General features: G+C 51.3%; 12 protein-coding genes across 12 annotated transcripts; 8 read left to right on the forward strand and 4 right to left on the reverse strand.

Annotated features, from left to right (window-relative positions):
* Nucleotides 1–597: 597 nt before the first annotated feature.
* AFUA_5G00870 (uncharacterized protein) lies at nt 598–1,021 on the forward strand (the record flags this gene model as incomplete). Its single annotated transcript, XM_743161.1, has 2 exons — nt 598–811; nt 885–1,021. 2 exons carry the CDS (start codon nt 598–600, stop codon nt 1,019–1,021), a joined length of 351 nt encoding a protein of 116 aa, XP_748254.1.
* A 659-nt stretch (nt 1,022–1,680) lies between these two features.
* AFUA_5G00890 (uncharacterized protein) lies at nt 1,681–2,595 on the forward strand (the record flags this gene model as incomplete). Its single annotated transcript, XM_001481432.1, has 5 exons — nt 1,681–1,695; nt 1,750–1,866; nt 2,132–2,301; nt 2,351–2,415; nt 2,468–2,595. 5 exons carry the CDS (start codon nt 1,681–1,683, stop codon nt 2,593–2,595), a joined length of 495 nt encoding a protein of 164 aa, XP_001481482.1.
* Nucleotides 2,596–2,897: 302 nt separating this feature from the next.
* rgsD (regulator of G-protein signaling domain-containing protein) lies at nt 2,898–3,764 on the forward strand (the record flags this gene model as incomplete). Its single annotated transcript, XM_743158.1, has 1 exon — nt 2,898–3,764. The coding sequence occupies one exon, from the start codon at nt 2,898–2,900 to the stop codon at nt 3,762–3,764; it is 867 nt and encodes a 288-aa protein (XP_748251.1).
* Nucleotides 3,765–4,065: 301 nt separating this feature from the next.
* On the reverse strand, nt 4,066–4,472 carry AFUA_5G00910 (putative MBL2-like secreted peptide; the record flags this gene model as incomplete). The annotated part of the gene is made up of 2 exons (XM_743157.1): nt 4,066–4,162; nt 4,210–4,472. 2 exons carry the CDS (start codon nt 4,470–4,472, stop codon nt 4,066–4,068), a joined length of 360 nt encoding a protein of 119 aa, XP_748250.1.
* Nucleotides 4,473–5,892: 1,420 nt separating this feature from the next.
* On the forward strand, nt 5,893–7,119 carry AFUA_5G00920 (serine hydrolase domain-containing protein; the record flags this gene model as incomplete). Its single annotated transcript, XM_743156.1, has 1 exon — nt 5,893–7,119. One exon carries the CDS (start codon nt 5,893–5,895, stop codon nt 7,117–7,119), a length of 1,227 nt encoding a protein of 408 aa, XP_748249.1.
* Nucleotides 7,120–7,223: 104 nt separating this feature from the next.
* Nucleotides 7,224–9,020, forward strand: AFUA_5G00930 (putative amino acid permease; the record flags this gene model as incomplete). The annotated part of the gene is made up of 1 exon (XM_743155.1): nt 7,224–9,020. The coding sequence occupies one exon, from the start codon at nt 7,224–7,226 to the stop codon at nt 9,018–9,020; it is 1,797 nt and encodes a 598-aa protein (XP_748248.1).
* A 121-nt stretch (nt 9,021–9,141) lies between these two features.
* Nucleotides 9,142–9,672, reverse strand: AFUA_5G00940 (uncharacterized protein; the record flags this gene model as incomplete). The annotated part of the gene is made up of 1 exon (XM_743154.2): nt 9,142–9,672. The coding sequence occupies one exon, from the start codon at nt 9,670–9,672 to the stop codon at nt 9,142–9,144; it is 531 nt and encodes a 176-aa protein (XP_748247.2).
* A 543-nt stretch (nt 9,673–10,215) lies between these two features.
* Nucleotides 10,216–12,025, forward strand: AFUA_5G00950 (Zn(II)2Cys6 transcription factor domain-containing protein). The gene is made up of 2 exons (XM_743153.2): nt 10,216–10,640; nt 10,693–12,025. Exons 1-2 carry the CDS (start codon nt 10,542–10,544, stop codon nt 11,923–11,925), a joined length of 1,332 nt encoding a protein of 443 aa, XP_748246.1. The 5' UTR covers nt 10,216–10,541; the 3' UTR covers nt 11,926–12,025.
* An 84-nt stretch (nt 12,026–12,109) lies between these two features.
* On the reverse strand, nt 12,110–14,218 carry AFUA_5G00960 (putative feruloyl esterase; the record flags this gene model as incomplete). Its single annotated transcript, XM_743152.2, has 2 exons — nt 12,479–14,218; nt 12,110–12,430 (listed from the first exon to the last, which is right to left on the reverse strand). Exons 1-2 carry the CDS (start codon nt 13,673–13,675, stop codon nt 12,110–12,112), a joined length of 1,518 nt encoding a protein of 505 aa, XP_748245.1. The 5' UTR covers nt 13,676–14,218.
* Nucleotides 14,219–14,278: 60 nt separating this feature from the next.
* Nucleotides 14,279–14,978, forward strand: AFUA_5G00975 (PLAC8 family protein; the record flags this gene model as incomplete). The annotated part of the gene is made up of 3 exons (XM_743151.3): nt 14,279–14,544; nt 14,599–14,696; nt 14,748–14,978. Exons 1-3 carry the CDS (start codon nt 14,403–14,405, stop codon nt 14,976–14,978), a joined length of 471 nt encoding a protein of 156 aa, XP_748244.2. The 5' UTR covers nt 14,279–14,402.
* On the reverse strand, nt 14,667–18,664 carry AFUA_5G00970 (uncharacterized protein; the record flags this gene model as incomplete). Its single annotated transcript, XM_077804708.1, has 3 exons — nt 14,667–14,884; nt 15,400–15,614; nt 18,471–18,664. 3 exons carry the CDS (start codon nt 18,662–18,664, stop codon nt 14,667–14,669), a joined length of 627 nt encoding a protein of 208 aa, XP_077660846.1.
* Nucleotides 18,665–18,681: 17 nt separating this feature from the next.
* On the forward strand, nt 18,682–20,220 carry AFUA_5G00980 (MFS transporter; the record flags this gene model as incomplete). Its single annotated transcript, XM_743150.2, has 4 exons — nt 18,682–18,803; nt 18,848–18,853; nt 18,903–19,037; nt 19,101–20,220. 4 exons carry the CDS (start codon nt 18,682–18,684, stop codon nt 20,218–20,220), a joined length of 1,383 nt encoding a protein of 460 aa, XP_748243.2.
* Between the last annotated feature and the right edge of the window lie 3 nt (nt 20,221–20,223).

Below are 20,223 nucleotides of genomic sequence, written 5' to 3' on the forward strand. Positions count from 1 at the left end.
TCAGCTTAAAGTTGCGAATAGTAGACGTTGTCTGTCTTCACGTCTTGAAAGGAGAGCAACATCCATATATGAATGGTCCCTTCGTGTTCGGATCATTGATCTTGGCCATAGTTGGCATTTATAGCTCACTTTATCATTCCATAGAGCTGCAAAGTATACAACATGGCAGTTCTTTATTCGTTACGGATTCATGGTCCCTTTAGACTTTCGCTTGCCGGTGGCATCTACCGGTCGATTGGTCAACATCATCGTCTGGTCTCCTGGACTGAAACGTATCCCGTACGCCATTCTATGGACAGTTTCTCAACATGAAACTACGACAGTTGTTCCGTGTCCGTGGTTTGTCATGAGCGCTCATGTTCGTATACAAGAGCCGTGCACCATGGAAGTCTGAAGTCTCTACAAGGTATATTGTCTGATAGGACGCTGCTGCCTAACCGAGACCTCGTATGGCCATCTGTGGCGGTCTTGTCCTTCTTGGCCGTCAACACCTGTATGGCATTCATCAACCTTATAAACCCCGCCGTCTGGCTCTGCGATTCTCTCAAGCACTCAGAAACCGCTCAGAAACACAACTGCCATCCGCATTAACTCATCATGTCAAGCACAATCGATCATGTGGGCATCCACGCCCCCAAGGATCAGTTTGAGAGCATCATCGACTGGTACAAGAAGGCTTTGGGCCCGGTGAACTACAGGGAAATAATGCGCTTCCCAGGAGCCGTCGGACTCGGCTCTGAACATCCAGATTTCTGGATCTCCGAGACCGACGAGCAGTGCGGTGGCTTCCACTTTGCTTTTATCGCGCATGGTAGGTTTCCTCTCGTCCCTGGAGGGCCAATGGCTGATGATCAGACCATGCTACGGTTGACGCTTTTCACCAGGCTGCTATAGCAGCTGGAGGAAAGTGCAATGGCGCTCCTGGAATTCGAGCAGAGTATCATCCACAGTACTATGGGGCATTTGTGTTGGATCCACTGGGCAACAATGTGGAAGTGGTTGGTCGAGCATTCATCGCTAGTGGATCTCGTTATCAGTATGCGGCTACTAATCTTGTCAGGTGAATCACGGCGATATCTTCAAGAAGAATGATGCTGAATAAGTACTTCATCTTTGGCTTGCGGTCGGTTCTTGGTCATTTCCCGAATGTCGAGGAATGCAAGGAGGGCAGCAAAGTGATACGTGGGCTCTGACCCGAACCAGATAACTTGAACTACGAATCGCGATACAACAATGTCTTTACATGATCTAATCTACCTAGTCTAATATTGTCTGTCTCTGTGTCTTGGCCTGTTCGCGATCCTCCAGTCTTGACGTCATGAACTCAACGTTGCACCGGTAGAGACAACCAGCCAACCACCCGGTACCCACCACCCAGACTTGGGAGCAAAGAGGTTCAAGGATTTTTCAACCCCACTTCGTGTCATAGATAAGTTCTGTGGAGCTGGAATTGCTTGTCCAGGTCCGACTCAGCGCAATTCAATCCTCTCCTACACCTCACAACCACAGAAGACATGCGGGATATTCTACCTCTCGGGCCTTACGACCTTGGTGAGTGGCCGGAGTGAGGCAATCGTGGTGGTCACGGCGGTATTTCTGGCTCTTTCCTTGATCACAGGCGGTTTGAGATGTTTCGTTCGCTTTCGCTTGACGCATGCCGGGGGTTGCGATGACTATATCATGGTAACTGCAATGGTGAGTCGATGGGAGTCATGTCACAGCGGCGCCGCTAAGCCGCCTGAAATGTAGTTTTTCAACATCGGTTTCGGGACGTGTACGATAATCGGCGCGACGTTTGGCATGGGCAAGCAGCTGGTTGACTTCGACTCTGACGATTCGCCGCTGGACTTTCGCAACGCCTTCTTGGTGGGTGATCTGGCTCGGAGAGGTGCCGCTCACAGCTGATGGACCGCAGTGTTTCTGACTCGGGCAACTCTTCTACGTCGTTACTTCTGTCCTCGTGCGATTGTCAATCACCGTCACCCTCGTGCGTCTCACCGTCGACAACGTCCATCGGGGCATCCTTGGTGCCGCCACCATACTGTCCGTGGTCGCCGGAACCATTTTCTTCTTCTTCACCATCTTCCAATGCACGCCGGTCGATTATTACTGGAACCGCCTGACGAAAGAGGGCCATTGCATGGACATGGATCTACTGGTGGGAATCGTCTACATGTACAGTGCCGCTGCTGCGGTATGCGACTTTACGATTGGACTGCTGCCCGCCTTCATGATTGGGAGGCTAAAGATGGACCGACATACGAAGATGGCCGTCATTGGCGTTCTGTCGATTGGATGCGTGTATGTTCCTGCTCCTGATCGAACCGGCTGGACGCTGACTTTTCGCCAGTGCTAGCACTGCGGTCATTGTTCGTATCCCGTTTGTTCGTCCGTCCAAGAGCCGGGAATTTCTCTGTAAGATCCTCCGAGGACCGTCACAGGCAGCAATGGCTGACTGGCTTCGCAGACGAAACACCGCAGGTTTCGATATGGTCGAATATAGAGACTAGATTAGGGATTACTGCAGGGAGTTTAATGACGGTTCGACCCTTTTTGCGGGCGATCAGATGGTTACATATAGACGACAGTAGCTAGACCAGTTGAATGAACTGCCCCAGACCCATCATATAGAAGCCAGGATTTTACCCAGCGCAAAGCCTAAATCCGGGCAAAAAGTCAAAAGCAACGTGTTATTGCTGGAAGACAGCCCCATCGCCTCAGAACCCCAGATCCCCAGATCCCCCCAGCCCGAACCATGGCACGACGCCTCCACTTTCATCATTGCCTGCAGAGGTCTCGATCATGTTGTTTTATTAAAGCTCCAATGGAACGAAGGGCTGAAATAGCTGTCGCTACTGGCATTCGAACTATGTGCACACACAGCCTATTCACCATCCATGAGGGCACCATCAGGCAGTCTATACCACCTCCAACCCCGACTCGATGACATCCTAAACGATGTGGCCCCCTTCCCCTACACCCTGGGCGCATTCATTGCCTTTCTCTCCGAGCGCCAGTGCCTAGAAACCGTCGAGTTCTTACTGGAAACCAAGCGCTACTGCCGCATCTACCACTGGCTCGAGCAGAGAACCGAGACCTGCGAGGCCGTCCGCAAGGCCCATCTCTGCGGTCTGTGGAACCGACTGATCAACCAGTATATCCGGCCCTCCGCGGAGCGCGAGATCAACATCCCCTGCGACATTCGCCAGCGGCTGATGCAGCAGTTCCACCTGCAAGAGGACGACCCTCCCCCGCCCGAAATCCTCGATCAGGTCGTGTGTAACGTCAAGGAGCTGCTGCGCGGGTCGATCCTCATACCCTTCCTGCGACGATCGTCCGCGACCGCGCGCGTCCAGCCGCTCTCCATGCCATGTCTGAACGGTAGTTTGCCGGGGGAAGCGATGTCGGGACCCAGCGTCACGGATGATATATGGATGAATCGATGCCCGCGAGAGGACTATCCTCGCGGTCAGGGGGACTCGACGCGTCGGTATGGATTCTATGGCGAGCCGGCCTCGAGTTCGCTGGAAGACGACGGCACGTATACGAGTAGCGCGGTGATGTCTTCGGCGTCGGACCAGTCGGATATACAGGACTTTGCTGTCCAAAGGAATGGTCTGACGGAGACCAACTCGCGGGCGAGGGGTCTGTCGGACCGGACGTCTCCAGAGAATAGGAGATCTCGTGGCTGGCGAAAGAGGATCAAGGAGGGGTTGGCGAAGCGTCTTTCTCGATCGTCGGATGGATCGAGTTCTCAAGCATAAACGATAGGGATAAGATACCCAATGACGACTCTTTTGGTGTGCCGCGTCAGTGTTCTTTGGTTACTGGTGATCTTAGAAGCGAGGGAAAAATGGCATGGATTGTCTCCATCTCGACATCATATTCACGGGGTATAAGAACATGGACTCAAAGCAACTTTCACAGTACTAAAACCACTATGATGACACCTCATTTATCATCTTCACTATATCGGGTTTCCCGCAGCATCATACAGCGCCATCGTCATCATGGTCTACTTGCATTTGGGGAGTTTTTCTAATATAATCAGCCCATGTCCAAATACTAGCAACGGGATAACATACTGCTTGAGCAATTGCTATCGGTAAAGTACCCGTTCACGTAGCACGTCGTCTTGAGATACGTGACTTGATCCCAGGAGCTACTTCTCATTAGCCTCAGCCCATCATCCCCAGGTGTCATACTCACCAAACCCCGTTGTAGCAATCGCCGTGCTTCCAGCACGCAAAGGTGAGTTTCTCTCCCTTGGGGAACCCAAAGATCGCGCCCGCGTCTAACTTGGCATCGTACCGGCAGTTGACATAGGTATCGACATTGACGATCTTGCAGGTCTGCGCGGACGCGCGCTTTTCCAGGTCCAGCTCGCCGTCCGCCTCGACTTCGGGATCTGCGGCCGGGGCCGCGGCGGCTAGCAGGGGGAGGAAGGCAACGGCGAGACCGAGATACTTCATTTTGCTTTGCGTTGCTGTGTGAACTGAGACTGGCGATTTTGTCTGCGAAGACTGTTGAAAAAGCTGTCTTACTTATACATGGGAGCATCCTGGGCCTCGTATTGCACGGCGCGCGCGTCCTCGTGTTCCTCGCCGGATGCTGCTATTCATGGGTAGATCGCGCGAATTATCCGATGTTACATTCTCGTATCCGGCCATTTTTAGTATACGGGTATACATAAATAATATCATGATTAGCCAGGCTAAGGCATCACTGTGAGTGTCAGTTTAACCTTCACCAACAGTTGTTGGCTTGGATGTTCCTATGTGAGAAGCAAGAATGTGGAATCGGCTCACTGGAATACGTTGTAATCGCATGAGGTTTGACTGCTAATAAACGGTACAGTACATGTATAGACCCACACAATATCATGAGAAGGAACATATAATCAGTGATATCTGTCCCTGAGTATCGCCAGTGTTCCGTTTGCTCTTCCCAGAGCATCTGGCGGACAAGCGAGTCTAACAACAGGAAAGAACTATTTATATATATATATATATATTATTGGGGATTGCTAGTGGACGGTCCTTCAGTATGGCTTCTTTCTGGGAAACTGGGTGCACAGAGTACATGAACAATAAGACCTGTTCTGCTAAACATAATAGAGATCCTGTGTAATAGTCCGAGTAACCTGATTCAATCTATCGGACAGCCAACGTAAGGTCAGTGGATGTCATCAAGATTGGATCTACTCGGTAAGTGTCTACACCTCAGGATATGACTATTGATATCCTAAGACGGACCATGCACGAGTCAGAAATTCTTGTCGACAGTGTTCATCAAGCAATCAGAATGAGGAGGCCTACTAAGAGCAAATGGACCAGGGGTAGATCATATATATCTAACACTAAATGTATCAGGTACTAACCACTAAGCTCAGAAGGTGTGTGGACTTCCCTTTGCAGTATAGTAGAAATGGTAGTGCTTATTTTGGGTAACATATGCCAAGCTGAGCAGCCGTTTCCAAATGCCTATTGGAAAGCTTTTAGGAGTGATGCTCTGACTATCTGTTATGTGCATCATCGAACCTGCTAGAATGATAACGAAAGATGAGAACTGTTTTCAGGAATCACATGAACAAAAGATTCGCCAATGAGCCATTACTGTGGATGCAATGCATAGTGGGGGACAGTAAGATGCCGGAAGGGCATGAGTACATGAGTATTGGGATAGAATACTGCCACTAGACTAAAAAGGGTGCCCGGATGGTTCCTGTCAGTCTAGGTCGCTATTTATGTCAACAATGAGTCATGCAAATTGTGCTATTCCCGGCGACAGGGTTTGAGGGCGTGTACAGAGCTTGTCTGGCATACATAGAGGGGTACAGGATAAAAGAGTCTCTGCCCCTCAGCCACGTCCCATAGACCGCGATCTGTGCAAATGGCCAACGATATCGAAACGAGCTTCCAGGCCGCCATCGATGCGGGCCAAATCAATGGCGCCGTGATTTGTACCACCGACACCAACGGTACCTTTGTGTACAATACGGCGCTGGGCCAGCGGACATTGCTCTCCGGCGAAAAGCTCCCGCAGCAGCTAGACGACGTGCTCTACCTGGCCTCGGCAACCAAACTGGTCACCGCTATTGCGGCCCTGCAGTGCGTCGAGGATGGATTACTGAGTTTGACCGGCGATCTATCGTCCGTCGCGCCCGACCTGGCCGCCAAGCAGGTCTTGACTGGCTTTTCCGACGATGGCGAGACACCGATTCTCGAACCCCCCGCCCGCCCCGTCACGCTCGAGATGTTGCTCACCCATAGCTCCGGCCTCTGCTACCACTTTCTGATGCCGCACATCGGCCAGTGGCGCGACAAGTTTGCACCGCCCCAGGAGGGCCAGCGCCTGTCGGTCGAGGAGCTGTTTTGTTACCCGCTCGGCTTCCAGCCGGGCACCGGCTACATGTACGGTCCGGGGCTCGACTGGGCCGGCAAGCTGGTGGAACGAGTGACCGGCCGCACACTCGGCGAACGCATGCAGGAGCGCATCTTCGACCCTCTCGGCATCAACGACGCCCAGTTCTGCCCGGTCACGCGCGAGGACCTGCGGGCCCGGCTCGTCGACCTGAACCCCGATGATCCCGACGGCCACGGGCGTGCGGTGCTCGGCGGCAGTGCAGACATGAACAAGCGCGGACGCGGCGACTTTGGCGGCCACGGCCTCTTCATGTCCGGGGAAAGCTACTTCAAGATCCTCCGCTCGCTGCTGGTCAACGACGGAAAGCTGCTCCAACCCAAGACCGTCGATGAGCTATTCGAGCCCCACCTCAGTCCCGAGGCGACGGCGGCGCACCAGGCTGCATTGGCATCGCCTATGGGCGTCTACTTCCGCGTCGGCCTCGATGCCGGAACAAAGCTGGGCCACAGCCTGGGCGGCCTGCTGACCCTGCAGGATCTGGATGGCGGGTACGGGGAACGGACGCTGACCTGGGGAGGTGGGATGACTCTGTTCTGGTTTATCGACCGCAAGAACGGATTGTGCAGTGTTTGCGCCATCCAAGCCTCGCTGCCGTTCAATACCGACGCTGTGATGGCGCTGCGGCAGACATTCCGCCACGACATCTACCGCAAGTATGCTGCGTTTAAGGCGCAAGAGAGGCAAGGAGTCTGACTAGGAATGTCACGTAAAGGACGAAACGGCCAGCCATGATTTGTAGGGCATTGTGGCAGAGACTCATCACGCGGAGATGTCCATTATTAAGCTTCAGGATTTCCATGGTAGCTGCTGGTAGCCCCCAGATATCCCCACAAATGAAATTTCCCGGTAGTCTGCGCAAGCTCGGAACTTCTTGGAGCGGGGGGAAAAAATCCAACTTGTCTTCTTTCTGGGTCCTTTTGGTCCGTATACCGCTGCTCGTATCGGCATCTACTGCAACGATGCCTCTGGAATCAGAACTAGGGATTCAACTGACCGAAGGAGAGGGGTCGAGCGCATCCGATGGCGACATAGCGTTCATCAGGCGTGGCTTCGGGGAAGTACAAGCGGTCCGGCAAGGCCTGTACCAGCGGCACCTCCAGATGATTGCCCTGGCTGGCACAATTGGCACCGGGCTCTTCCTCAGCTCCGGGCAAGCGCTTGTAATGGGAGGCCCCCTGGGTGCATTTCTGGCCTATACAATTGTTGGCCTTGGGGTTTCGAGCGTCGTCCTGACTGTCGGAGAGATGGGTGCGTTGGTTCCCCTGAGCGGCGGGCTCGTCCGATATGCGGAATACTTCTTCGACCCGGCCATGGCCTTTGCCAACGGATGGAATCAAGTCTACTTATACACAGTCACTATCCCTGCGGAAATCGTGGCAGCCCCAGTGCTGGTTCAATTCTGGATCACCGTCAACAACGCCATCTGGATTACCGTCTTCAGCTTGCTGGTGCTGATTACGGCGCTGGTGTTCGTCCGAATCTATGGGGAGCTGGAATTTGCATTCGCCATCTTGAAAATCCTGCTCATCATTGGGGTGAACATCATGGCGCTGGTGATTACTTGCGGCGGAGGACCGGATGGACAATCGATTGGTTTCAGATACTGGAGAGACCCAGGGCCTTTTGTTCAGTACCTTGGGATCAAAGGCTCCCTTGGCCAGTTCCTTGGTTTCTGGACATGTCTCAACAATGCCGTCTTCTCGTACTCGGGAATCCAGAATATCACGATCCCCGCGGCCGAGACCAGGTCGCCACGACGGTCCATCCCAGAGGCAACCCGGCGCGTCTTGTACCGTATCTTCCTCTTCTATGTCCTATCGATCTTTATGATTGGCTTGGTCGTTCCTTCGAACGATCCCACTCTTCTGCGACTGACTGGCACGGCCTCTCAGTCCCCATTTGTTATTGCTGCTCGCCGGGCAGGGATCAAGACGGCACCCTCGATCATCAACGCTATTATCCTGACTTCCGCGTGGTCCGCGGGGAATTCATATATCCTTTTCGCATCCCGGATTCTCTATGGCATGGCCGTCCATGGCCATGCGCCTGCCGTGTTCGAGAGGCTGAATCGGTTCTCTGTCCCTTCTGTGGCGATTAGCTGTATCGGGCTCTTCATGAGTTTGGGATATATGTCTCTCACCGAGTCGTCCACCATTGTCTTCCGATGGCTGCGTGATGTCGTGTCAGTCGCCACATTAGTGGACTGGATCATCGTCTGCATCGTCTACCTCCGATTCTACTACGGTTGCAAGAAGCAAGGCGTCGACCGACACAAGGAGCTTCCATGGGCTGCACCGTTCCAGCCCTACTTTACCTGGGCATCGCTGATCCTTTTCGCCCTCTTGCTTATTACCGGTGGCTATAGCACTTTCATTCACGGCCACTGGGATACCGAAACCTTCGTCTCATCGTACATCAACATCCCGATTGTCCTCGGTCTCTATTACGGCTACAAATTCTGGAAGAAAACGCACATCATCACGTTGGAGAATATGCCGCTGGTCGGTCTACTCCAGTTCTATCTAAGCCAGGATGAAGACGAACCGGAACCACGGCCTAGGAAGGGGCTCGCCAAGTTGAACATTCTCTGGTAGCGCCCTTTCTGAGTGATCGCGTAGCTACCTTCTTTTCTCCATATCCACAGATCTAATCCGGACGAGGCGAACCATCAGCCGTATCCTCTCAATCACAGGTCGGGCACACATACCCGCTCCTTTAATCAATCTCATTAAGCCACACCCGAACGGTATCGACCCCTCTCCGCGCCGCGAGCAGCCTCAGAACAGCCTGAATGTTCCCCTCCACGATTTCCGTCTCCCGGGGGAAAATATCCGAAGGCTGCCATGTCACAAAGGCCTTCGTGATGCTCCGCTCTCCGCTTTCCAGATAGTAATCGGGAATCTTGGGACGCAGACTGGTGTAGAGCGCTTCGGCGAATTCCTCAAAGGAGGAGACGTTTTCGTCGACCAGGACCACCTCGTTGGTGCGGGTCTCGCCGGTGAGGTAGATGAGAATGGGGACAAGGGTATCGGTGGACATTTTGTGTTTGTTAATAGTCCTCAGGTGCAGTTGAAGGTATATGGAAGGATACAATGGCTCACTTGGAGGTATATATACCGGTCCTGGCCTATACTTCAGACAAGCGTGCCCTGCCGACCTCGTCATCTCTGTCGTATTCGCGGATTGAACGTCTGTTAAGGAATGCGCCACGCGGGGAATACGTGGGGACAAGCGCCACGTCTCCATATCTCTCTCGTATATGGAAGCTAGTGATCCGCCATAATCACATTGCTTTATCCAAGGTTAGATTGTGCAGGTTCCCAGGGCGAGAGCCTCAGGGAACACGAATAAAACGCCTTGCTTGGTTGCCGTTTCGGCATGGAGCAGGCCTCTAGCGAGTCTCCATGCCTTGCTTCCTAGAAAGTATTACCTCGGTTTCATGTTGATAGGTTCTCATTAGTCCGAGTCTTTCGTGAGACAGGTCCGCTGTTGTCCTGTCCTTGGGAAATAAGCTATAACTCCTCCGAGACTGTCATAAAGGAATCTTGCATTTTCACCTATATGAGGTATAACTTTACCGTCCGTCAAGATCTCCTCCTCAGCTTATAGTCAGCCAGCTAGACGAAGCTGTGCGTTACAGTGGCATGTCAAAATCTAATATTATGGAGATTGGAGCTTACAGATACATTCATGTATATTTGGAGAAATTCTCCTTGAGATACCCTAATATTATTATTATTGATGGAGGTACCGAGTCTCCGACAGATTCAAATCTGTAGGTAGAATATTAGAGACTTGCCTAACCTAGCATGGTGGGAAAGATACTGGATTCAAACTTTTGACATGCCACTGTACCAACAGGTTTCTTGGCAAGTTTATGTTTCTCTTGTCATGTTCATTGTGGCCAATGGCTTTTACATAAGATTCCCATATGGAGATCCCCTAAAATCGGACCTTAACCGAATCCCCACCCTCCATCGAAAAGGGGATGGACCAGGGATTCACCGAAGAATTCATTTTCGCTGGAGCACACCTGTGTCAATGATTTATTCCTGCATGTCCACTCTTTTGCCGTACAGTTGTGACTCGTCATTAGGCCCAATTTCGCGTACAGGATGCCTGCCAGACGTGGTCCCTACAGTGGCCAGGTGTCGCGGCGATCCCATCGAAAATCTCGTCTTGGGTGCCGGAACTGCAAAAGGAGAAGGGTCAAGGTTGGCGTGCTACACATCCAGTATCAGCACCTACTAAAACCATTTGCTCTAGTGCGACGAAGTAAAGCCCAATTGCGGCAACTGTCTGCGTCACTCCATTGAGTGTGACTATACATTGAACACAGAAGGAACTTCCACCCCATCCACAGAGGAGGAGACTCGGGCTCCTACATCACTCAATGACAACTACACCTTCATTTCCTCGTCTCAGTCCAATTTCACTCCCCCAAGGAGAGGGCGTAGCTCACGTCCGCTCCCAACGCAAGAGGATATCGAGCCAAAGCCCCAGTTGCATCTACCGGTGGCAAAGAAGCTGTTCCAGTTCACAGCCACGGACATGGCACTCTTCCATCATTTTATCACCTCGGCGGACCTGGGAGGATCTCAAAAACACATGCAGACCCAACTGTCTCAACTAGAATTCACCTTCCATTATGTTTTGCGCCTTCTCCTCGCGTTTTCAGCGTTTCACCTGGCACGGCACTCGACCAACGACTCGTTATTAGGCTCCAGGACTGAGTTATACGCCCTCGCTGAACAGCACTATGAGATCGCTGTTCGCGAGGTCACAGAGGCAATACCACATCTAGACACGACCACGAGTCCAGCCCTTTATGCATCTTCGATCTTCATATTTCTCTGCTCGCTGGCGAAAGGACCCCAGCCGGGCGAGTATCTAGCCTACCGCGACGACGGTGGGCCAGGGTGCTTGTCTTTATTCATGGGCCTGCGGTCAATTCTGGAGATTTGTACCGCAACTCTCTCGGTCGACTTTTCGTCCATCCATACTAAGGATTCAGCAGATATGGCTCCTCAGCCGGAGGAGCCTCCTTTTCGTAGCCAAGCACTGACCTCGCAAGCATACGGCGATCATCTGGACAAGGTACGACATCTGATATCCACGACTTTCCCGGTCGGTGGCCCCGGGTATAGAGACTACTGTCAGGTGCTGGACCGACTTGGCCACTGCTACGATGTTGTATTTGGGGATTCCCACCTGCCCGAGTCTCAGCTCTGGCCCCAAATCTTCGGGTGGTTATATACACAGCCGGATCTCTTTTTATCAGACGCAGCACGGCGCAGGCCAGCCGCCTTGGTGGTGTTTGCTTTTTTTACGATTCTGCTGAAGCGACTCGATGCGGCGTGGTTTATCCGTGGGTGGCCGGAACATATCATCAATAGCATTTATAGCAACCTTGATGAACATCATCGTCAATATGTCCAGTGGCCTATGCAGCAAATAGCCCCCCAACAGCTTATGTTTGCCAAGGGTGACGTCCCTTGATGGATTTGTTATTCCAGAATCTTGTTCAATGAGCCTTCCCTCCCTATTCAATGTCAACTCTTCCACGGATACACATATGTGGATTCAGGAACTAAGTCAATATGATTACAAGCGGTTGAATCAACAAAAAGACAGGTCAGAAGTGAACTGGCATACATCTCTGGCACCTTCTGCAGGCGACCGGTCAATGGACACAGCGGAAACTTCCAACGCCAGAGGCGTTTCCACCTTGCTGGATCGGTTTGGCCGGATAGGGACACAGAATCCGGTTGTGCTCTCCATCCGTCCCATTGACGCGCACTGGGAGAAACTCGGGTGCAGTACCGTTCTCCACCCATTTCCTCAACGCATCAAACGCAGTTGTTGGCTGTCCTCCCCTGCCGCCAGCACAATGGGCCAGACCCGGAGACTCAAAGTACCGGTAGAAGTCTTGTACGTCTGGAATCAACTGGCTGACTGCGCGATAATAATGCTCTGTACCCTTCGTTGGAATGCTTTCATCGGCCTTGGACAGTTAGCAAGGAACCTGCTGAGATGATGGTCAGGGACATACCATGCCATGGTATGTGAGGAGCTTCCCTCCGGCTTTCTTGAACGCGGTCAGATCGGGGTCATTGGCGGCCATGACATCGGTGTATTCCTTGACGGAGAAGTGGAAGAGCGTGCCATATTCCTCATGACTCAGTTGGGTGGCGTCGAAGCTTTGGTTCTTGACCAGAAACAAGCTGAGCCACTCGTCAGGGCTAGTTGTGAGGTTCTGGCCTGGCGCGACTCCCAAACCAGTGATGTCTGACCCCGGGTTCACGCCGTACCACAAGAAGTCACCGGCAACAGTCCTAGGACCTGTCCAAGCCGCTTTTGCAGTGATCGCTGCCGCTCTGGTCAGTCTCATGGGCTTTCCAGTAGCGGTGCAGGAAAAAGTCTTATTCACAGCGCTGAACGGGTCAAAGTCACAGTTGTTCGGGTCCGAAATGATCCCATCAACAATCCCGTCCTGGGAATCACAGTGCTTCACAGCCTCCGCAGTCAGGAATTCCAGTTCACAGCTGAGGGGAGACGGCTCCCCGGCCCACAGCGGCGCCAGGAGCGGATAGTAAACCGCAGTCACAAACTCGGGCCACGACTGCGCCGGTGCAGAGGCCACAATACCATCATAGGCGTGCGGGTACCGCTGCGCAAGCATGAGACCCTGGCGTCCGCCCTGCGAACAGCCACTCCAGTAAGAATACGCCGGCGGGATGCCGTAGAAGCTGCGCACCAGGTCCTTGGCGATGATCGCTTCGTCGTTGAGGGATCTATAGCCCAGATTATGCAGGTATTCGAGGTTGACATTCCCAGTGCTCTTCAGAGCCCATGCGTCTGGCATTGTATCCCCGAGGCCGGCATCAGTGGTTGTCGTCGCGTATCCCTCTCCAATGGCACCTCCCATGAAAAACTGGGACAGGACGAAGCGACCCGCACGCCATCCCCCTCCACCGGTGGCTTGCAGGCGTTGGTTCCAGTGGCGTGGCAGCCAGGTTTCGACCGTAATTCGGTCGTCGTAGCCTGGATGGCTGTAGGTCACCGTCACATTGCAGAAATCCACATTCTGCACCGACTGAGCACCGTGGTTGTAGTTGAAATTACCAGGCACGTCGAGAGTAAAGTTCCTGACCCAAGATGCCTCGAGGGAGAGGATTTCGGCACCGAAGACCGCTGGTGTGGGAATCGCCGATGGGGAGCATTCTATGGCTGGGCCGATGTGGCTCATGGTTTCGAGATAGCAACGGAGGAAAGACAGATTGGCGAAAGTTCTGATTGTATATTGCGATATCGTCCAATCCTTCAGCGGCCATATCCTGGTACTTATACCCCTGGATAGATGCTGCAATATTAGCCCAGACAGTGTAATGTTGAGCAAGTATCTGCACCGGCACACACACGAATGCGAGCTTCCCTGTAGGTAAACGCTGGCAAGACAACCGGGACTAGTCCACCTAGGAGTCCAGGACTACACCTAGCTTATGCCGAGTGGGCCTCTGCCCAACAAAAGGGAGACGACTTTTCGAACAGGACCCTGCATACGGAACAAGAATGTCGGAATCGTGTTCTTACGAAGGCCTTTCCCATAGGTGGGCCGTGAATCTAGTCTAATCTGTGATGCTACTGTCGATTGGCAAGATAGGACTTGACTTCGCTAATATCAATAAGTTAGTAACTGAAGGAGTCTCCACCAGGCAACCCTAAACCCCCCCCATAGTGCTATTCCATATTGGGAAAGTCAATATACGAACGCGAACTTCCAGATTGGTATCACTATGAGGACATTAGGGATAAATTCTATAACGATACTGTCAGAATAATTGGATCAGCAGGGGTATATAAGCTACCGACCCAGCAAATTGCAACATGCACTTCCAATCCTTCCTTCTGGTCACCAAGTGCACGCCAGAAACTGCGACCAATTCTCATACTCTGCATTCTCTTGAATTTCCAAGATGATCTCAGTCGACAAGACCTACCGCTCAGTGCCAAAAGGACCGACGGATAACCATTTCAAACCAGATGAGGCCAGAGCTATCACGCATAACCCAGACTGGAATCATTCTCTGTTTGATTGCTGCTCACCAGGCTCGCTCTGTGCGTATTCCACGTCCTCTTGTGCTGACTCAAGCTGACCTGGTATCAATCAAGGCTTCACAAGCTGCTGTCTCCCGTGTATTACCTTTGGCAGAACCCAGGCCCGGGTCCAGGATCCTACTCTACAAAACTATAGTAGTATCAACTCGGAGGTAGGTATCCTCGGACGATACCAATCTGACTAGGCTAACCATCGCCTGCAGTGCGCCATTTTCACCGTTCTCGCCCTCGGATACTGTCAATGGATTATTCAAACGATTCGGCGGAGTGAAATGCGCCAGAAGCATGGCATTGAGGGATCCTGTCCTGGAGACTGCTGTGTCACCTTCTGGTGTGGATGCTGTGCATTGATCCAGGAGGAGAAGGAGATGGAGTTGCGGACGAGACCTGAGCTTACTGGGTATCAGAGTTCAGCGCCAATGAAGTATCCTTAACGATTTGGATTGACTTGGTTGGGGATATGGATGTGCTGCTTGTTCTACTTGTTTCACTCCTTTTCAGCCTGGTCTCTGGCACTGGCTTGAAGCCTGTTGTATTCTTATATCAACTCTCGTTCTTCTATTTCTTTTGTTATAATTTGGATGTATACCGACTAGAATAGAAAGGGGTATTGTTAAAATTCTTGATGTATAGTATTAACTACCTGTATAATAGTATTGAGACAATGAAGGTAGTAATAGAACCTTCCCATGTCGCAGCAGTTGCGTCAAGGCCGATGATACTAAGCCGACTGAATACTGAGCAGTCATGCACATGCTCTTGATACTAAGCACTAATCCCATGTAGAACATGCTGCTTCTACTTGTCATTGTAGCTCAATTCATGTCCTTGAACTAATTGCCGTCGCTCGCCCACTCTTAGCCATCCATGCACTCTCCAAATCCTCCACGTACTGCACATTATTATGCAGCGGAATCGAATAACTGCACCGCTTTTGCCCACAGGATCGTTGCACATTGAGAGCCCCCTTCTTTGCCCGGGAGTACTCCTCGCCTAACGACTTGATCTCCCTCATCTCTAACATGTCCGCCACTGTCTGGATCGCCGAGTCCAGCGCCCCCGCGATCCAACTATGATGTCGACTTAAATGTTGCCCTCGGCACTGCGGGAAGCCTCATGGAACCGGCTAGTTAGCCCGGGAAATACATTGCATCCCCCGTAGCAGACTCCTGGCTCCAGTAGACGTCAAACGCCTCTATCAATTCGTCGGGGATGCTGACGCTGGTGTCCGCGTAGAATTCCTGCCTAGCTGCATACCGAGGGTGGGAAGGGAGTATGAGTTAATGACCCCTACCAGGATATCCCGTCTGCTTGGGGCATCATGCTGGCCCACTTCGGGCAATGGGTGAGCTTCTATATGAATTTCTTGCACGAATATCCTAGCACATACGACCATAGGGTGTGGAAAACAGGGCCTCCTGGCTGCTCGGCCATACTTAAGCCAGTATTATTAATATAGTCAAAAGTTATATGCACCCTTAAAGGCCTGCTACTTTACAGATAAGAGATACTAAACCATAGGGTGAGTATAGGTGAGTAAAGGTGAGCTAAGTAATGCTATCTAACAGCATACTTGAGCATGGTGATTAGTAGATAACAGAGTGATTCTATCATGACTAGACTCCTCTATCACTAGCTTCAATATAAGGACCTCCACTGATTTAGTATTATCTGTGGCTGCCTTAATATCTTTAGCTATTATCTTTAAGGGATGTAAATCTACTTCATCACCCTAAGATCTATTTTTCCTAAAGTTAGAAAGAGTGTACTAATCCTTAAAGCTAATTACTGACGGATTACAATCTGTAGATAGATTGGACAAGCCTGATCCCAATTTTAACTAACGAGTGATGGTAGAGATCTTAATTATGCCTAGTAAGTTAATAATCCTTCTTTAGAGGTCTTATTTATGGGAAACCTAGCTAAATACTTAGTATATATATAAAATTGCCCTGGGAAATTGGCTTAGCCATATGTCTGCACTGTGTTTTACACAATTGTTTTCCTTAGTAACCTGTTTGTGTGCAGCCAATGTACAATGCTTAGAGCATAGTTAAAGTAGATATCAGAATTATTCATAGCTATATCCCTTATAGTAGCCTCCCTGTCTAAGAGTGCGGTGGTGAGCAGGGAGTCCCAGGGATTTAAGTAAGGCCTAATACACAGGAAGTGTACAGAAGATAGTAATATTTATAGGAGCCTAGTAAGAATCTATATATTAACCTCTTATCATCCCCTTCATAGATAAACAGGTAAATAATGAGATAGCTTCAGAGGTACTACATAGAGTCTGTTAGATTAGTCTCAGTAAAAGCTGCTATAAACTGCACACCAAAGTCCCGGTTATCACAGCCATAGTAATAGTCGACGCTGACCATACATTCATTCCCAAAATGCTTGGTCCCACAGCCCCAATCGTACGAATATCCTGGTAAGTCTGCCACATCTCATCGCCAGGGATCTTACAGTTTTTCCCATTCTGATCTGTGCCTCGGATCTGATCTGTGCCTCGGATTTGCACTGAGCATCCAAACCCTGCGTTGTTTGCCCAGCGATTTCCAGACAGACCGAGCGCCTCTGCATTGGACGTGTAGATCGTTTGGCCGCGGTTCATCTGGTTAACTGCCTTGTCGCACCACTTGACGCTGGTGGTACTGCAGAGCGTCTCGCCCCTACAGTCGGATGTTGGAGAGGAACTGGGAGTGCTCGAGGTTGAGGGTGTGGCTGTAGTACCGTAAATCGAAGAAAATATGGCTTCTATGGAAGACGATAAACTGCCAGCGGCCGCGGTTTCTAAATGACATCAGAGGTATAATAGCCTACCCAAGCAGTGATTGAATCTTGGTCAATCGTCGTGGTGGTGGTTGAAACCTCAGCGCTGCAAGCAGTAATGGTCTCACATCTGGTAAAGTCTCGGTTGTATATGTTGACGCGGGCGTGATAATACTCGAGTAGACAGTTTCAGTGCAGACTTCAGCCTCTTTAGCCTCGCAGTCGTCGTCTTCTGATTCACAGCCCTCGCCCGTGCACACTCCATTTTGACAGTTGGGACCAGTGCAGGAGACCTTGTGGCATTTTGGCCCTGTGCATTCTCCTGTGCTGCTGGCACAATGTACAATCCCAGACAGTTATGCGGCTGGGTTTCGTGGTGGACAAGCTGAAGCGGTCACGTTGACAGCCACACATACTCAGGGTAATCCTAATTGGATTACATTTTTTGTGGGGTGTGGGCAGTGTTGAAATATCAGACGCAAATCTGGTATCTACCTGATAATTAAGCAGCAGCTCTGAGCAATGCTGGTTTCCTAGAGAATATGATCTTTAATACACCAGAGCGACGCCTCGTGCATGAGTTTACCCATGGACAAGGCCAATTTGGTGAATATTATCGAAGTTAGTACTGTGCGATGCGACTTTAATGAGTATATCAATCCCCTGATGTGAAGCAGTGATCACGTCACTTCTATTGTAAGGAGATATTCCAGTATGACTATTACCTCTTTCAAGTTTCTCGGCCACTCCGTCCCATGCTGCATGGCTAAAAGTCGTAAGACTGTTCTCTAATTTGAATGGCCTTCATATGCATTAGTTTGGTTATTATAGCTTATCAAAAGTACAGAAAGTCATCCAAGACTTTCCCGAAAGCTTGCTGTTACCTTGTCCATGAAAGAAACCTAGCCAATCCAGGCTAATCGCAGGCGGATTCATGGGACACTAAGATTTGCTCCTGACAGGGTTCTCTTTCTCCGCTATCCCAACATGGTTACGGTGAGGTGAATCTACAGTGAAGTTAGCACCATTAATAATCATATAATGGACAAGCTTCAAAGACAAGAATTGCTCCATGGCTTATATAACCGTCTTGGCCTTGTGCTGGGCCTGTATCATCTACCTGGACTGGCAAAGCACATAAATCCCAGCCTCACATCGGCCGAGCGACAGTGAAGCTGTACAATTCAAGCATCAGGCCGTGATCCATATTTTGATTAATCAAGGAAAGGATCTCATAAGCCACACGCAGACGGCAGATCGCGTCATCAATCCCTGCGTCGGTGTCAGCAGAAACGGACATTAAACACATCTCAACCCGCGTCTCTCGACCCGCTGTTTGCTCGTTCATTCATCGCAGCCATAAACATGGCAAATTTTCCCGCGCCACGAGTGGATATTGAAGCTAAAGAACCCATGCCCACAGACCAATCTATCCAGCTGGAGGAACAAGAAAACCCGAGACGCTGGCCAGCGGGGAAGAAATGCATGTAAGAATTCAACGTCTTTGTGACCTATACTGATGCTGAAACAGGGATCTGTACGGGGATTCTGGTCTTGATGACTGCGACGATCGCCTTCTGCTCTAGCATCTACACGGCCGCCATTCCGTCCATTTCACATGCGTACGGTTGCTCGTCAACAGTCGCTACGCTGGGTATCACCACGTTCCTATTGGGGTTCGCGTCCGGGCCCCTGCTGTTTGCACCTCTGTCTGAAGTCTGGTACGTACAGGCATGACATTCCTTCGTTTTCTACAACAGGTATAAGCTGACTTGACCGGTCAGGGGTCGTAATACGATCTTCCGGGTTGTTCTGGGGCTATTCGTCCTGTTCCAGATTGGATGTGCGCTAGCTCCAAATGTCGCCTCGATGATCGTTTTTCGCTTCTTTTCGGGGTTCTTTGGATCTCCCACGGTCACTAACTCTGGCGGGTCCATCACCGATATCTGGCCGCAGGACAACCGGTCTGTGCCACTGGCCCTCTTCTCCGCGGCCAGCTTCCTGGGCCCCGTTATTGCACCCACGGTGGGGGGTTTCATCTGTCAGTACACATCGTGGAGATGGAATTTCTGGGTGGTGCTGATCCTCAGTGGTGTCTGCTACGGCGCCATGATGGTGTTTCTTCCCGAGACATATTCCCACAAGCTGCTGATGGACAAAAAACGATGCATGCCGGGCTATTCCCCAGCCAAGCAACCCCCAGTCAAGGAGATGCTGTACACGACGCTGACGCGGCCCTGGCTAATGCTCTTCACAGAGCCCATCCTGTTTTTGCTTTCCCTGTATATGGCTCTTGTCTACGGTATCCTGTACCTGGACTTCACAGCCTATCCGGTTGTCTACCGGGAAACACGAGGCTGGTCCGCCAGTATTGCAGGGCTTTCCTTTTTGGGGATATGCGTCGGCATGGCCATCGCCACCCTTATCTCGCCATACGTCAATCGAATCCATGGCATCTACGTGCGTCGCCTGGGAGGTCCTCAGCCCGAGGCTCGCCTCCCGCATTTGATTGTCATCTCCTGGCTAATCCCTGTCAGCTTGTTCTGGTTTGCCTGGACGGCATCACCACCTACCCATTGGATCTCCGGCATCGTTGCCGGTGTGCCCTTTGGGTTTGGCCTTATCCTGCTCTTCCTGGGGATCACGTCATATCTGACGGATTGCTACGGCTCGTTTGGGGCGAGTGCGTTGGCGGCTAATGCCGTGCTGCGATCTCTTTTCGGCGCCGTGTTTCCCCTCTTCTCAACGTCGTTGTATCATTCCCTGGGGACATCGTGGGCAACAAGTCTGCTGGGATTCGTGGCTTTGGCGATGGCGCCATTGCCGTGGGTGTTTTATCGATTCGGGCCACGAATCCGCTCGCGGAGCAAGTATCATCTGAGAACGAGGGAGTATGATCAATAGATA

Source organism: Aspergillus fumigatus, chromosome 5 (genome assembly GCF_000002655.1).
Source record: "Aspergillus fumigatus Af293 chromosome 5, whole genome shotgun sequence".
Classification (NCBI taxonomy): domain Eukaryota; kingdom Fungi; phylum Ascomycota; class Eurotiomycetes; order Eurotiales; family Aspergillaceae; genus Aspergillus; species Aspergillus fumigatus.